The 17,487-nt window shown below is 44.0% G+C and overlaps 1 protein-coding gene across 2 annotated transcripts in view; it reads left to right on the forward strand.

Moving 5' to 3' along the window:
- BCAP31 (B cell receptor associated protein 31) overlaps positions 1-17,487 on the forward strand; it is a 62,706-nt gene that overhangs the window by 14,264 nt on the left and 30,955 nt on the right. For both annotated transcript variants that reach the window (XM_033920978.1, XM_033920986.1), the window contains exons 3-4: positions 1,010-1,110; positions 14,105-14,249. In XM_033920978.1, the coding sequence (XP_033776869.1) occupies positions 1,010-1,110; positions 14,105-14,249 (246 nt within the window). The remainder of the gene's footprint in view (positions 1-1,009; positions 1,111-14,104; positions 14,250-17,487) is intronic.

A 17,487-nucleotide genomic window follows, 5' to 3' on the forward strand; every position in this document is an offset into this window, starting at 1 on the left:
ATCCTGTTTGTATTTGTTCTTATAAATGTTATAAAACCTTAACTTTGATACAGATGCATTGCTCTACAGTTCTATAAACTCTCTCTTTGATTTGTTGTGCTTCATGTTTTTAAAACTCGAGAATAGATGGCGGGAGCTGTGGAGGAACAAGTTATATGCAAATTGTGTATATATCATTGAGCCTTCATTCTAGTTCATGGCTGTGCCAGAGACCGTGCGAGAGGAAGAGGAGTCACTTTATTTCTGTTCCTCATTTCTAATCCCTTGTTGTATTTCAGTTTTAATCTCTGGCACGGACTGTATGACATAAATTGATGAACTTGATTTGAAGTAAAACTGGAAAGGGCTTGGGCCTTCCCTTGTGTTGAGGATCTATATTTCCCCCCCCAGGACAACACCATGTCCCATTTCCATTCGTTCCAGTTCTAGAGTATGACAAGATGCCTTGATTTTCTCACAAACCCAGGAGCAGGAAAGAATCCTTTGCACTACACCAGTTTAACCCTTTCAGGACCATAAGGATCGTAGGCCAATTTTTGTGGTTTTGACGACATTTTTATGGTAAAAAGGGCTTGCAGATGCCAAAAAATTGATTTTTTTTTTGTGAAATATCATAATTTTTTTTAAAAAAAAATCACACTTCTGGCTTATGGACAGTGTGGCAAGTGAATCTTCTCATCAATCTGGCAACGACGCTAATGAATGAATGTCGGAACCAGTTTGTTTACATAAAGGCAGTATCATATGGAATCCGTACATATCAAATTTAGAACTGTAGACTATCCCAATCAAAATTTATAGGATTTTAAAGTTATGGGACAAATATGTCCCTTGGTCCTGAAAGGGTTAAGTGAGAAAAGGGGTGGGAAACTAGCAAAACCTGTTGGCAACATATTAGACCTTGTGAGGGCAACACACAGTTGGAGGCATGCAGGGGGCTAGGGTCTGCGCTGATGCCCTGTATGTAAAGATTGGCTGTTTTTTATGTGTCATTCTTTAACCTGTGCAGATGGCAGAAGATCTTCAAGTCACGGTTGGTGCAGCTTATTGTCACCTATGGCAACACCTTCTTTGTGGTCCTAATAATCATCCTGGTGCTTCTCTTACTTGGTAAGTCAAGGACCCAACAGTGCCTGTGTGTTTTTTATTTGTAGAATTTTTGAATGTAGCCTCAAATGTTAAAATAACAGAATGTGGCAAGAACACAAATCTATCGAAAAGAAAGAGAACCTTGATTCCAACCAGCAGAGCAAATTGAGTTATTACATTTGCAATTCAGCTGAAAACACATGAAGATGAGGAGTTGACATTAATTTACAAAATCACCAGATGAAAGAAACAATTATGTTAAGCTAATAACAAGACATGTTTAATGTGTAGTGTATAATTTGCTGGCGGTTTAGTTAAACTGAGTAGTTTAGTCAGGATTGTGAGCATTTACTATGTACAGCGCTGCATATGTCTAGTAGCACTATAAAAAAATAAGTAGTAGTAACAGGTTCCATCTTATCTAATAACTTCTAGAATCCAAAGAATCCTTTAACTGACCCTGTTCATAAAATAAATATTAGGGCAGCAGGGAGATTAAACATTTTGATCACGATTTAATGCGTTGTGCGTTAGCGATTAATTTATAATGTACTTTTTAAAGAAATAACCACATAAAATTCCTGAAATCAAGTTAAATCTGCAGCCCTAGTGTAAATGGATAATGAAACCGGCTTTACAACTCAAAATTTGTGAATTGTGCAATTGTAAAGGGAGGGAGGGAGAAGGTATTAAAGGGGCAGGAATGATGAACATGTGGGTAGTCAATCCCTTCTCGTGAGAATTCTTGTAGAGAGCTTCCTTAGCATTCTTTTGCTCCGCCTCCCATCCCTCTGGACTGTTCTCCAATTCCTCAATTGTCTCTCTACAAACAAAATGGTAGGAACCTGCCTTTTCTGCTTATGTTTATTTTTAAATTATTATTTTTTTTTATTATTTTTTTTTTTAAACTGACCGTTTGTGAGGCTTTTTGGTGCTGCAGAGGATTTCAATCTTGGGGCATCTCTGGTTGCAGGAGAGCACAGACTGTGGTTCTGCTTCCAAGGGGCAGACTGCTTTGTAGTTCACCCACTTGGATAGCCTGCACTAAAAGTTCAGGGGCTCAGGGTCCAATCCCTTGGAATCAGAGCTCGCCCTAGATTCATCTGCAGTGGACCTGAACACAGGCTGAGTGGCTCCATGGCAGTTTAAGCAGCTTCCCTTCCCCCTTTTGCTTGCATGAGGTCCAGTGGGGTTAAGGTCTCCAGCCTGTTAATTTGGCTGACGAGGCAGTCCATACAAATTAATATATATGGATGTAGACAAACATAATGAAAGCAATATAACAATTATGAATGTACTGTACATCTACAGTGTATAAATCCTGACTTTTTAGTGTATACCAACCTTAATACCAGGGGTGAAGGTGATATTCCCAAAAAGAATATGACCTCAAAAGTTCCACTGCGTCAAGAGCAAATTAGAGCTTCAATCCAAGAAAAAGCTTTTTTCCTCAAGAGAAGACAGAGAAGTTCATATAGGGATAGCTGACAGACTGTGCTCATGTTGACTCATGTGTTAATTGAATAATCTAATTTCTTGTAGTAAATAAAACAGATTGAGACGGCTAAGTAGTCAGAACGAAGTGATCAGTCCAGGAAAGGGGAACTAGGGCAGACTGTCACAAGAGAGCTGAAACCAAGTGAAAAAAAATTCAGAGAATTGATGAGTAGGGGAATGGATTCACTGAGAGGAGCATATTGGCTCCATTAGCAGAGCAAATTCCTCTTCTTAAGAGTTAGGAAGTAGAGAATGACACGGGGACAGATTTGTCCCCGTCCCCACAGGATCAATCTCCGTCCCTGTCCCATCCCTGCAAGCTCTGTCCTCATCTGCACAAGCCTCAAAACACTTTAAAATCATAAGTGTTCGAAGCTTGTGCAGATGAGGATGGGGCAGAGAGATCCCATGGGCATGGGCTCAAATTTGTCCCCGTGTCACTCTCAATTAGCAAGGGCTTCAAAATGAGGATTGAAATCTCCTCCTCAAATACAAAGCTTAGGAAGAAAAGAGGATGCATAAGTAATGCTAAGCAGAAGCTTATTCCACACTGCTGAGGTTAGAGGGAGGACAATAAATCAATAAGAGAAAGATGTAGACAGACAGATCACAGTGCTGATGTCGGAGGGAGGGCTTAAGCAAAGCCCTCCCTCCCTCCGACGTCAGCGCTGACATCGGGGAAGACTTCCGGTCGGCTATGTGTGCTGGGGCAGTGCAGGCAGTAAATAGAAGACGAGCCTCACAGCTCGAGCTCCATTTTGCTGGTAATTTGCTTGCAGATGAGGGCTGGGAGGCGGAACACAAAAAGGGGGAGGGAGTGCGTTTTTGGACACAAGGCATGAACTTGGGAAAGAGGATGGAGGAAGGGAGGGAAAGAGATGCTGAGGTGGGGGAGGGAATGAGTTTTTGGACACAGAAAGCATGAACTTGGGAGAGAGGAAGGGAGGGAAACAGATGGTTGTGTACATGGGAATAGAAGGAAAGAGAATTTTTGGTCATAGGGAGGAAGTGAGGTATAGATGAGAGGGAGAAATATTGTGGTGGAAAGGGAATAGTGGGACAGATTGAAATAGATGCAAGAGGGAGGAATGTTGGACATAGTGGTGAAGGAAATGGAGGGAGAGATGTGGCATGGTGTTGGAAAGGGGTGATAGAAGGGGAAATGTTGGGCATGAGGCTGGTGAGCAGGCACAAAAGATGAGAAAGGGATAAATGCTGGACCATGGTAGGAGGAACCAATGGACAGCAACAGAAGAATTTACAGAAGATGGGAGAGCGGAAAAAAGAAACTTTGTCCAACTTTATGGAAAAATAAGTCTCCTGACAACAAAAGTAAAAAACGGAATTTATTGACTAAAATATGTTAGCTTTGGGAATGTATATAGCAGATGTCTTTGTATTGTGTTTAAAAGAAAAGGAAATGCATTTCTGGTTTTAGTTCTACAGTGTTGAAGTACTTGCTGACCCTTGCTGTGACTGGTGGGGATCCCCAAGCACCGCCAGCAGAGGACCTCCTCTAGAGACGGCCAGAACTCCCCTCCACCAAGCACAGCAGTCACTGGCAGCATCCATGAGCCACTGAGTGTAAGGATTGTTAGTGGCCCCCACAATGTATGGTTGGTGGGGTCACTTGAGAGGCGCCCTTACAAACGCCAGGTCACAGGTTCAGTTCCCTCACTGAAGATTCACCAGGAAGTAGAATCAAAAAGGCACAGCCAGAGGTGATTGCATAAAGAATATATTATAGAAATAGGCTTACAGAAAAGCAATATTTATAAGCATTACAATTAATGAGAGAGCAACGCAGTTTCCCTGCCTTACAGAGTTCAGAGGAAAAGAGAGACATAGAAGCCTAAAGTTCCAGGGAAAGGCAGAGAGAGAGAAAAGGGGGATGGGGTGATGGTCCAAGCTTCGTGTTCCATAGATAAAGAGAAGGATAGACAGAGAAAGAGAGAAGAGTGAGAGCTGCTGATGTGTTGCAGAAAGGAGGCTTTTATAGCTTGGAATCTTATTCTGTGTATAGAAACTATTGTATGTCCCAGTATCTTTCTGTTTAGAATTTGTAAACTGTTTGAAGCAATGGTTAATTTAATTTATAAGGAGGGTGTGATGCTTGCAGGCATGGTAGATGGGATTAGTCTTTGGCTTCTTTGTCCCATTCAAGCAGCCTATCTTCTTGATAAACAATCCAGTCTGGCTGAATGATTAATGTATGTGAATTCTGTGCAGGAGCACAGAATTCTGCATCCAGAGTCATAATTTCCCATAGGCCTTTGCTGACATTAGTTATGCCAACTGAAAATGCTGTTTGCTAGCAATAGCTATGCTGACACTGAGGTGCCAGCATCTGTGACTCAGGGACACTACTGCTGCCTGCCAAGCTTGGCAAAAGAGACCCCCCGGCCAACTGCAAAGGAAGTCCTCAGCTGACAGCTTGGGGGTTCTCATCAGCTGAGTATTTATATTTTATATTTACATTAGAGGCTCTGGTAGAAACCCGTTTACCAAGTATGTATTCTTCCCAATTAATATTTCTAAATTAATAAAGTCTCTTTGCTTATTTGTAAATGGGTCTCTACCAGAGCCTTTAATTCAGTAGCATAATTAAATGAAATAACTATTTCTGAAGTTTATAGGGACGGGTGGGGATGGAGGGGATTCCTCACGGGGACTGGTGGGGATGGGTGGGATTCCTCGCGGGGACAGGTGGGATTTTGGCGGGGACGGGTGGGATTTCTGTCCCTGCGCAACTCTCTATTGCATATACTACTTCCATTGTATGCAAATACAGTGTTTTCCCCAGAAATCTTTTCCAGCCGGGTGGCATGAAAAAGTAGCTGGGTGGGGCGGGGAAATTTGGTGGTGGGAAAATTAAGGGCTCCTTTTACTAAGCTGCAATAGCGTTTTTAGCGCGTGCAGAATTGCCGTGCTACACAGCTAGAACTAACGCCAGCTCAATGCTGGCGTTAGCGTCTTGCACGTGTGGCAATTCTGCGCGAACTAAGCATGCGGTAAAACTGCTATTGCAGCATAGTAAAAAGAGCCCTAAATGTGTACTATTTGTATTACCAATTATTATTAGTTATTTTTCAATGCTCAATATGACTGCCTTTCTTAAGGTTTGACACTTGGTTCCATAATTTTTTATTAAATTTAAGAAGTATCCAATTCTAGAAGTGAATAATTAGATATTTGCCCTCTTTCAAATGGTATAGAGCAGCGTCTCTCAAACATTTTAAACTCCAGCACACTAAACGGAGCAAATGTTTTTCATGGCTGGAAAAAATTTCTGGGGAGAACACTGTTGCTGTTAGTTTTCAAGGTCTAATCACGTCAAAGAATGATGCTTATCTGGGCAGTTGTATAATAAAAAGAATGGATAAGATAACATGAGAAGTGAAATTGTCATGAATCAGAGGGATACATACCCTGTAGGTCCTAAAAGCAGGCTTGTGGATTAGATATAAACTATGAAGGCAGTGGTGTACCTAGCATATGTGACACCCAATGCCCATCATTTTTTTGCACCCCCCCCCCCCATCTGTATGAAAAGCATGATTTTTAGTAACAATCCACACATCACACAAGAGTGTATCTAGGAAAAGGCAGCATCTTACATACTGCAGTGAGCAGTACTTCAATACACCCATTGTAAAACTAAACAAGCCAGACTAGTACAGATCAATCCTACACAGTCAATCCTAACTGAAAACCATGTCTTTTGAACACACCTTCGCCTAGTATGGAATATGTAATTACAAACTAACCCCTCTCCCTTTTACAAAACTGTAATGTGGTTTTTAGCCATGGTGGTAACAGCTCACTCTCATAGAATTCTGAGCAATTACCACCATGGCTGGTGCTAAAAAAACGCTCTACAGTTTTGTAAAAGGGTGGATAAAATAGAAAAACGTAGACAAAGGTTAAATTGAACCACCAAGAAGCTGGACTCTGCATACGATGCAGCACCACAGAAACAGCGATGCAGCTCCCCTAAAGCAAAAAAAATAAATATAATTTTTTTCTACATTGTCTTCTCTGGTTTCTACTTTCCTCATAGTCTTGTCACTCTCTTCCTTTCATCCACTGTCTACCCTCTCTCTGCCCCTTCTATATGGCATCTTCTCTCCCTGTATCCCCCTTCCATCTCTCCCTTCACCCCTATTATTCTGGCATTCATCTTCTTCCCTTCCCTCCTGCAATGGTCTGGCATCTCTCTACTCTTCTTCCCTTCCCTCTCCCACACCCCTATGGTCTTGCATTTCACTCTCTCCTCTCCCTTCCCCCCCCACTTCCATCAGCATCTGCCCACTTTCTTTCCCTCCAACCCAATTCCATCCAGTATCCTTCCCCCTTATGCCTCTCTCTCTGTTGCACTATGTATTGGATTTCAAAAATGAATAAATAATTTTAAAAAAATATATATATATTTTGGGGCTCTTTTACTAAAGCTTAGTGTGCACAAAACGTTAAGAAGCCCATTTTTATACCAATGGCCTTCTTAGCATTTAGTACAGTATTTTAATGACTACTTTGTATTAACCACTGACAGAAAGGAAAACTGCCTGAGGTTTCTGAGTACTAAAAAAAAAAAAACTACGGCAGAGTACATTGAGAAATCTGCTTTCAGTCTCCTGCACTAGAACTGGGTCACTTTCAAGCAAGTTTCCAAATTCCCCATTTTTAAGTGCATCTAAAGAAAATGGGGCTCAGAACAGTACAAGTATATCAGAAGTGTATGCTTTTGTTACAGGTCACACAGTATCCTAAATGAGTAGGGGGGGGAAAAAATTGGGTCAGAAGTCTCCTGCCCTCCCCCAAGCCACTGTCGCGGCCATTGGATAACAGGCCCCAAAGCTGCCGCCACCCCAAGCTCTCCCTGCTTCGGGCCGTCGGAGAGAGGAAGGCTGATCGGCCCAAGATTGCGATGACCTATTGGGAGAAATGCTTCCGGGTCCTGCCTTTGCGGAAACAGAAAGTAGGCAGGACCCGGCAGCAAGAAGAGTAAATTGTAAGCTTCACTGACCTGTCTCTTGCCTTAGCCCCTAGTGAACGCTTGCTTTGGGCCTCTAACATGTGCGTGCCGGCTTCCCTTCTCTTCTCTCCCCTCCCCCCCGGACATAACTTCCGGTTTTGGAGAGAAGGGAAGCCGGCATGCACACTTTAGAGCCCCGGAGCATAAGTTCGCTACGGGCTAAAGTTGAAATCTCCAAGCCGTTTTTTTTTTTTTTTTTTTAATGTTGAGCAGTGGCGGCAGCAGCAGAATTTAGTTGGGCGGTCATCTAAATTACCCATCTGCAGTTTTTTTTTTTTTTTTTTTTTGTAAATTGTTTATTAATAATTTTTCAAATATACAAAACAAAAACACAGAGGTTAAGCAAACAGATATCTACAATGTCACATTTTCTCCAACCTCTTCCCCCCAAATTAGTAAAAAGATAAAGTTGTACTTGAATCTTCAGCACAATGCAAACAAGAATCATATAAATCAAAATAAACCCCCCCCCTAACCCACCCCAAAATCAGCTTTCACATAGGGTTACACAAATGTAGCTAAACACTCAGATCATGAAGGACATTCACACCACCGAATATAAGGATTCCACACCTTAAAAAAGGGTGTAAGACGAGGTTTTGTCAATGCCGTCAATTTAGACATACGAAAAATAAAATCTATTTTTCGTAGTAAGTGTAGTCGACCTGGGGGAAAGGCCTGTTTCCAATATGCCGCTAACAAAAGACGAGCAGCAGTAAAAATATAACAAGCCAATTTATGTGTATTAGAAGACAATGGAACCAAAGGTAGATGTAAAAGAGCACTACCCATAGCTCGAGAAATCGTGGTATGTAAAATATCAGATAACAATTCAAATACCATATCCCAATATGGGACTACCTTCGGACAATCCCACCAGATATGAAGGAAGGTACCCAAACAACCACAGCGCCTCCAACATAAATTAGATACTTGAGGATACATGAGATGAAGACGTTGGGGTGTTAGGTACCATTGATAAAGCATCTTATATCCATTTTCCACCAAAGAGCTGGCTATAGAAACTCGAAGCAGGCGACTAAACACCCGCTCCCATTTAATAATCGGTGGCACTGGGCGTAAAAGTCCCTCCCAAAGAGATAGATATTTTACCGGGGAAGCTTGTTGTTGAATAAGAGCTTTATAGAATCTAGTAATACACCCCTTACCACTACTACCCATAATTGCCCATTCTAGGGTGGTTTCTTCCAAACAAATATCATCAAGAGCCCTGCGCCTAATAAAATCTATTGCTTGAAGATAGCGAAAATAATCAGTCGGCAACAAATCATAAGCTTCCCTCAATTCCAAAAATGATAATAATCGCCCCTCTTCCACAAAATCTCCCAAATCCATAAGACCCATTTGAGCCCAAACCCGAAAACGACAATCAGATCTTCCTGGTGCAAAACCCCACGCAACCCACAACGGGGTACTACGAAAATACAATCGAGAGGGGAAAAACCTATTACGCAACCTAATCCACATCACAAACGTATGTTGCAAAAAAGGGTTAGCCCCCTTAAACAATTGTCGAGCCTCTTCCACTTTTAACCAAGGGATCACCCGACAAAACTCTTCCGATCCCAAAATTTTTTCCCCTCGAACCCAGCTTTTTGATCTATCCTTACACCAACTCAAAAAAGACTTCAGTTGAGCAGCCTCATAATAACGCCTCAAACAGGGTACAGCCATACCCCCCTGAGAGCGGAATTGATACAACACATTCCTAGGCACCCGTGGGGGTCGACTCTTCCAAATGTATTTAAAAATTTTTCTAGCCACCCCACGAAAGAAAGCAGCAGACAAAGGAATTGGTAAAGCCTGAAAAAGATAAAGTAGCTTCGGCAATACCATCATCTTTACACTTTGTATGCGACCAAACCATGATAAGGAAACATTCTCCCATCTATCCAAATCAACCCAAAGAGATTGCAAAATCGCTGGATAATTAACTTCAAACAAAGAGCAAAGCCGCGCTGGCACATTGATTCCTAAATAACGTATAAATTTAGATGCCCATTTAAAAGAATAAGTAGCTTTCAAAAAAGCACAATCCCTTGGATGTACTGACAAATTCAATATCTCAGACTTATCCATGTTGGTCTGAAATCCAGATACAGCGCCATAGGCAGACAATTCACCTATAATACCCGGGAGAGTAACACAGGGATCAGTTACTGTAAAAATAACATCATCAGCAAACATCAATAACTTTGTGGAAAGTCCATTACAAACCATGCCATGAATATTCTGCTGGGCTCGAACATGAGAAGCAAAAGGCTCCATCACCAACGCAAAAAGTAGTGGCGAAAGCGCACAACCTTGTCTTGTTCCTCTGGCTAACTGAAATGAATCTGTATACCCCCCATTAATCCGGAGAGCTGCTAAAGGCTTAGTATATAGAATCTGAATCCACATAAAAAACTGTCCTCTAATTCCCATAGCTGATAAAGTGCTCAACAAAAATGGCCACGACACCCTATCAAAGGCCTTTTCCGCGTCAGCACTCAACAGCAATGCTGGCATCTTTTCATGTTGTACAAACCAAATCAAATGAAGCAATCTACGAATATTATCATATGTTTGCCTCCCCGCAATAAAACCCGCTTGGTCATCCTGTACTAAATAAGTCATATAACATTGCAACCTACGAGCCAATATTTTTGTGAAAATTTTGTAATCAGTGTCTAACAATGAAATTGGACGATATGATCCACAAAGCATAGAATTTTTTCCCGGTTTCAAAATAAGTGTTATACCCGCCAATCTCCACGAATGAGGCAACTCCTTACCCATTTCCAGACTATTAAAGGCTCGAGTAAGAGGGCCTACAAGCAAATGTCTAAAACATTTATAAAATCTATTCGTAAAGCCATCTAACCCAGGTGCTTTCCCATAAGCCAAAGTGGAAATCGCCCATTGAGTTTCAGCTTCCGAAATAGGGGCTGACAGACACTCTGCTTCTTCAGTCGTCAATTTAGGAAGCTGTGTCTGTGCCAAATAATTATCAATTTGAACTTGAGATACATCTTGTTCAGGAGTATATAGTTGTTGATAAAATGAAAGGAAAGCACCTGCAATAGATTCCGGCGTATAACAGGCTGAACCATCAGTGGCTGTCACCTTAGTAATCACATTCCTCAATTTTTGAGCTTTCAACTTATAAGCCAACTGACGGCTCGCCCGATTACCATATTCAAAATGTTTTTGTTGGACCGATTGTAATTGGTCTGATAATTCGTCCAATTGCATCATCTGAAGTTACCCATCTGCAGTTTAACTCTATTAGGAGTTACACTTCTCCCTCGTCATTCGCGAGGGATACGGGCAGAGCTGGACCGCAAATGCCGAAAAACCGTGATTATCCGGCTCTGACCCACCCACACCTCCCTGCCGCCTTCCCGGCCTTACCTGGTGGTCTAGAGGACTTTTGGGGCAGGAGCGATCTTCCTACGCTCCTGCCCCGTGCAGATCGCCATCAGGAAATGGCTGTAGGGAGTTCCCGACGTAGACTCGAGAGACTACGGGAACTCCCAGCAGCAATTTCCTCATGGTGATCTGCACGGGGCAGGAGCGTAGGAAGATCACTCCTGCCCTGAAAGCCCTCTAGACCACCAGGTAAGGCCAGGAAGGCGGCAGGGAGAAAAAAGATGAATTTTTTTACATGAAGACTGTTTTTTTTTATTTTCCCCCTCCTCAGAAAAAAATCACGATTATATGAAACCGCGAGTGCAGGAACCGCGAATGGGGAGGGGGAAGTGTAGTCAAACAGTGTTCCCGCTAAGCTGCGCTGGGGTGCGCTGGCGCACAAAATATTACCTCGCAGCGCACAAGTTTCTCGTCACAGCGCACACAGTGTAGAGCACAGTTCTTCAACCGCCGGTCCGCAAACAAAATCTTGCCGGTCCGCGAAGGATTCGGTCCCCGCCGCAACGAAAGGCCGGCGTCAGCTGACTTGCAACTTCCTGTTGCAGTCGCTGTGCCGGGACTCCTGCCTTCGCCGGGACTCCTGCCTTCCACCGCGTTTGCCTCCTGCCTTGTCTCCGCACCTCCAGACCAGCAGCGGCAGCTGTGTATGCTTTTAACTTCGGCACAGAGCTGCCCCTAATCAATAGTTTAGCGCGGTTTCATAAGGCAGCCTCGGGGCCTTTGCTAGGCCGGCCCACATCGCATCATCGAAGCGGGCCGGCTATCAAAGGCCCCGAGGCTGCCTCATGAAACCGCGCTAAACTATTGATTAGGGGCAGCTCTGTGCCGAAGTTAAAAGCATACAGAGCTGCCGCTGCTGGTCTGAACTCTTGGGCCGCTGAAGGAGGGCAAAAAGCAGCTGTCCTGGAGGTTTCCCTTCCTCTCGCCTTTACAGGTTCCTTTTTTCCACCTTTTTTTTTTTTTTCCTTCAAACGGCAACGGGCCCCAGCATCGACATCAATCAAGTAAGTTCCACTGTCAATCAAGCGGTTCTGCTCGGCCAAAGCTTCCCCTGTGACATGAGCCACCCTCAGGGGAAAGAAAGTGACCCACAAAGGTGAGGGGAAGGGGGGCAGATGATGGAAGTTGGGGGGGGGAGAGAGAGAGAGAGAGAGAAGGGGCAGATGATGGAATGGAGGAGATGAGAGAGAGAGAGAAGGGGACAGATGATGGAAGTGAGAAGAAGGGAGAGAGAGCAGAAGGCAGATGGATGTCAGTTGAGAAGGGAGAGCAGATGCTGAATGGAAGTGGGGAAAGAACACATACTGGATGGAAGGAGGAGATAAATAAAGGGGGAAGAAAATAGTAAGATAATGGAGGGGTGAGGGAAAGGGGTGACAAGCTGTGTGTAGACACAGTGAAAAGAGGGAAACGGGACTAAATAGTAAGAAAGAATTTAATTTAGATGGAGGCAGAAAATAGAGAAGGAAGACCAGAGAAGAAAAGGGAAGAGAGAGCAGAGAATGATCAGATCTGAGTGGAGGAAATGAGAAGAGAGATATGCTAAAAACCACAGGGGGGAGGGAAGGATAGAGATGCCAGACCATGAGGGGAACAGAAGGAAGATGATGGATGCTAGACCAAATTGGGGGGTGGGGGGGGGGGGCAGGAGGAGAGATGGCAGGGAAAGATAGACAGTGAATGGAAGGGGCAGATGCTGGACTGAAGAGACAGAGAAGGTTATCATGCTGCTGTACCGGGCCATGGTACGCCCTCACCTGGAGTACTGCGTCCAGCACTGGTACTTTAAGAAGGACACGGTACTACTCGAAAGGATCCAGAGAAGAGCAACTAAAATGGTTAAGGGGCTGGAGGAGTTGCCGTACAGCGAAAGATTAGAGAAACTGGGCCTCTTCTCCCTTGAGCAGAGGAGATTGAGAGGGGACATGATAGAAACATTCAAGGTACTGAAGGGAATAGACTTAGTAGCTAAGGCAGGGAGAACGAGAGGGCACTCTCTAAAGTTGAAAGGGGATAGATTCCATACAAACGTAAGGAAGTTCTGTGGTAGAAAGCAACATATTTATTTGGCTCATAACTTGCTGGCGCCCGATATTTTTAGCTCACAGTGAAAAAAGTTTGCTCACAACACCCGCCCGCTTAGAGGGAACACTGGTCAGGAGTCAGCACATTTTCTCCGACTCCACAGCACAAAAATTGCTTCCAACTCTTCAGCCCTACCTTGTGGGGGTTCTGCTGAAAGCACATGTGGAACTGCTTCTGTAGGAACATTGCATGACAGTTATCATCAGCTTGTGTGCAGGAGTAGCATGCATACATTTTCTCCACAAAGCAGCTCCTTCACCTCAAAATATGGTAACGGTTGCCAGGGATTCCATACCGTTTCCTACATCTCCTATAGGCTTATTTAATTCCCCAGAAAATGCCGATAGCTCTGATGGTTAGCTCCTCTACAAGCACAGCTGCTCTAGAAATTGCCAAACTGCTGCCAGCCTTGGAACTGAGCAAAGCTTCTACTTTATTGTAGGCAGGCTGGTCAGGCCAAGCGTTTTTCAAGGGCTGAAGTTTCATACATTTTCATCCTTATGTACTTACGTAATTTATTCCTTTCCCTCCTGCTGCTCCTTTAGGCTTCCTCTAGTAACTTCTGTACATGCCTGCTCAAGTTATAAACCTTCATGTGCAACTCCCCATCAGTATTTTTTTTTTAAATTCTCCCTTATTCTTCCAGTCCAGCCTAGTCATTACAATAGACCTTGGCTCCCTGAACCTAGCTCATGAATTTGCAAGTATGCAGTTGCCTGGACTCCCCATCCCTCCACCTCACCTCACTGGAGAACTGTAAGCAGTGCATCTTCAGCTTCCATTTCTCCTACCGGGCCTCTCGATGTTGAATGTCCCATACTGCAACTGCAGGGTTCTTATTAACTACTTTTGGAATGAAACCAAAAAAGTTTGAGGGGGAGAGATGTAGTTGTAAAGTTGCAATAAACTCCTCCTGGGTGTTTTTATGTCTGAAACCAGCTCTTTTCTCATTTCAACATCTGACAGATGCTTTTCGTGAAGTCCAGAAATATAACGTTGGTGAACAAGTCAACCTGCAGAACAACCCTGTGGCCATAGAGCATCTTCACATGAAACTCTTCCGGGCCCAGCGTAACCTCTACATTGCTGGCTTTTCTCTGCTGCTGTCTTTGTGAGTACTTACCTCCCCTTTGGGATTGCTTAGTCATTTCTGCATTGGGGAGCATCTAGAACTTTACCTTCATCACATCAGCTCCTTTTCTGGCTGCCCAATTGAGTGAGACTACAATACACACAGTCACATGTGGTCCCTGTTGGGCGTTAGGGAAAATAATTTTTTGGTGTTTCTTATAGTCAAGGGGAAGATTTAAGTTGGTACTGTTGCTGTAATTTATGCTTTTATATCTGTAATTTGGTGTAGTTTTAAATTGTTACTTGCTTTAGGAGGTAGGTGAAGTGTGTTTTACTCAAGTGTTAAGCAGGGTCCTAGCCTTGGGGAAGGCTTGGGTGAGCCTGGCCCACCCACCCTGTAGTGGAGGACTCAAAAGCTTCTTTACAGGTCACCGGCAGCGGTTCCTACATGCTACAGGTGGTTGACCTGGAATTCTTCCCTCTGATGCTTTTGCATTTTGCGTTAGAGGGAAGGCTTCTGGGTCAACCACCAGCAGCATGTAGAGAAAGAGAGAGACTCCCTGAAAAAGCCTGCTGATAATTGAGGTGTAACTAGAGGTCGGAATTTGTTGAGATAAGTGAGGTTTTAAGCTTGGACATCAATGTAGTGGACTGTTTTGGAGAATTGGACATTTAAGAAATTACAATATTTCATTGTGGAATGGATATAGGTGCAAAACCAACAGAAACTGCAGGCAATGTACAAGATGCAGGCAAGATGTACCAAATTAAAATACAGTAATATAAAAACCTTTTTACCAACCAAGGGACCCTGCAGTTTCTGTTGGTTTTTCCGTTTTGGTGATTTTTTACTGCAGCTTCAGTTGGATTTTTCTGTTGTTGCTCTTTGTTCATTTTGTCCAACAGGGATATAAGTGCAGCATGGATTTTGATTAAGATACAGAGAATTATTTTTTGTAGATTTTTTTTTTGGGGGGGGATGAACTACCTTTGGACACTAATAAAGGAAAGTGAATAAGGGCAATATTTTTATATTATTTTAATCTAAATATGCTAGGAAGCAGTGAGGAAAAATTGTATACACTTCTCCCTCCGGATTCGCGGGGGATAGGAGCAGAGCCGGACCACGAATAGTGAAATACCGCGAATATCTTCTGGTCCGGCTCTGACCCACCCCCGCCTCCTTCTCACCTTCCCCCCGGCATCCCTGCCTTACCTGGTGGTCTAGCAGGCTTTCGGGGCAGGAGCAATCTTCCTATGCTCCTGCCTCATGCAGATCGCCAATAGGAAATGGCTGCCTTGAGTTCCCATAGTCTCTCGAGACTACGGTGGGAGCTCACGGCAGCCATTTCCTATTGGTGATCTGCACGGGGCAGGAGCGTAGGAAGATCGCTCCTGCCTTGAAAGCCTGCTAGACCACCAGGTGAGCCTGGGATGCCGGGGGAAGGCTAAATTATGTGTGTGTGGGGTTTTTTTGCCCCCTCCCCCAAAAATCGCGAATATGTGAAATCGCTATTGCCGAAACCGCAAATTTGGAGGGGGAAGTGTATATAAATATACAGTCAAACCTCAGTTTGCGAGTAATGCGGTTTGCAAGTGTTTTGCAAGACAAGCAAAGCATTTGCTAAATTTGTGACTCGCAACCGAATGTTGACTCGGTAAACAAGCTCTCAGCTATGGTGGCCCAGGGGTGGGTACCTGTCTGTGGGTGCCGCAGACCCTTCATCAGGTGGCTTCCTTCCCTTGGGGTCTCCGTGCGGCTGCCCTTCTGCTTCAGGCAATGCCTCTGCCATACGCCAGCACTTCCAGGCTCCCGAGCCAAGCCGGCCACCACCCCGACAATATGTGCACCGTGTGCAAACACGCACAACAGCAATGAGCATGCAATGTTGTGCGTGCTTGCACGTGGTGTGCACGTTATCGGGGCGGCAGCCAGCTTGGCTTGGGAGCTGAGAGGTCATGTGCATGCTTGCACAAGATGGTGGCTGGCTTGGATCAGGAGCCAGAAGGCGCTGGCGGACAGCAGAGACATCGCCTGAAGTGGGAGGACAGCCGCACGGGAACCCCAAGGGAAGGAAGCCACCCTACTAAAGGGACTGCTGCACCCACAGGCAGGTACCCACCCCTGGGCCACCATAGCAAACCTTGGTTGTGCAACAAATCGTCTGGGCCTACATTATGGCTTATGAGGATTTTTGCTTTGATATACGAGTGCTTTGGCTTATGAGCATGCTATGCTTCTGGAACGAATTATGCTCATAAACCAAGGTACCATTGTATGTGTGTACATGTTTGTGTGTGTGTATATGTTGTATGTGTGTGTATTTTGAAAAGGATGACTATACCTGAATGAGTTTTGCAGTTGGCATATTCGTTAAGTGAATGAATGATCTAGTGATTAAGGAAACTATCATGACCTTTATCAAATACAGTAGCTCAGTGTTAAGTTGTTTTAATGCATTTCTGTTTTTTATGTCTCCAATGTTGAAGTACCTACTTAACCTTGCACTAGCTGGTAGGGATCCCCGAGCACTGCCAGCTGAGGAACTCCTCCAATGATGGCCCAAACTCCCATCTACTAAGCATAGCAGTGGCTGGCAGCATCCTTGAGCCACTGAGGTGCCAACATCTGTGGCTTAGGAGCCTTGCTGCTGCCTGCCAAGCTTGGTGAAAGGGCGTTCTGGCCACTTTCAGAGAGAGTCTTCAGCTAACAGAGCTTGGAGATCCTCGTTAGCTAAAGTATTTATATTTTGCGGTGGGGGGTGGAGCAGGGCAGAGAAAACATTTTGCCCATCTGCTTTGAGCTCAGGCCCAGCCAAAATTGGCTGTTTGGCTATGCCACTGGCTATTAGTAGACGGTATCTTCTTCAGTAAGGCTTCTTGCTGGGAAGCTCGTTTCATGGTTTGGTCCACTAGATGGTGCTCTTGGAACATTCTGCAATTGTTTAGCAAGATGCATTTTCTTAGAGTAAACTATTAAACAGATCAAAATGTTAATTTTAGATTCAGACAGTTTTTATTGATGCAAACATCATTGAATACAACATCAAAGCACAGCAATAATGCATCAACTTTTATAATATAACATACATAATAAAAGACAAATTCCAATTTCAATAAACCCCCACTTTATGTATATGTTTGAACCTTTTCCGTCCCTCTCCACCCCCACCCCCTCCCCACCCAATAGTACTTTCTTCCCAATGATACTCTCTTCATTAACTAAATAAAAACCCAATTAAGAGATCCAACTTAAAATCGCACTACGGCCCTTAGGA

Source organism: Geotrypetes seraphini, chromosome 1 (assembly GCF_902459505.1).
Source record: "Geotrypetes seraphini chromosome 1, aGeoSer1.1, whole genome shotgun sequence".
NCBI lineage: Eukaryota > Metazoa > Chordata > Amphibia > Gymnophiona > Dermophiidae > Geotrypetes > Geotrypetes seraphini.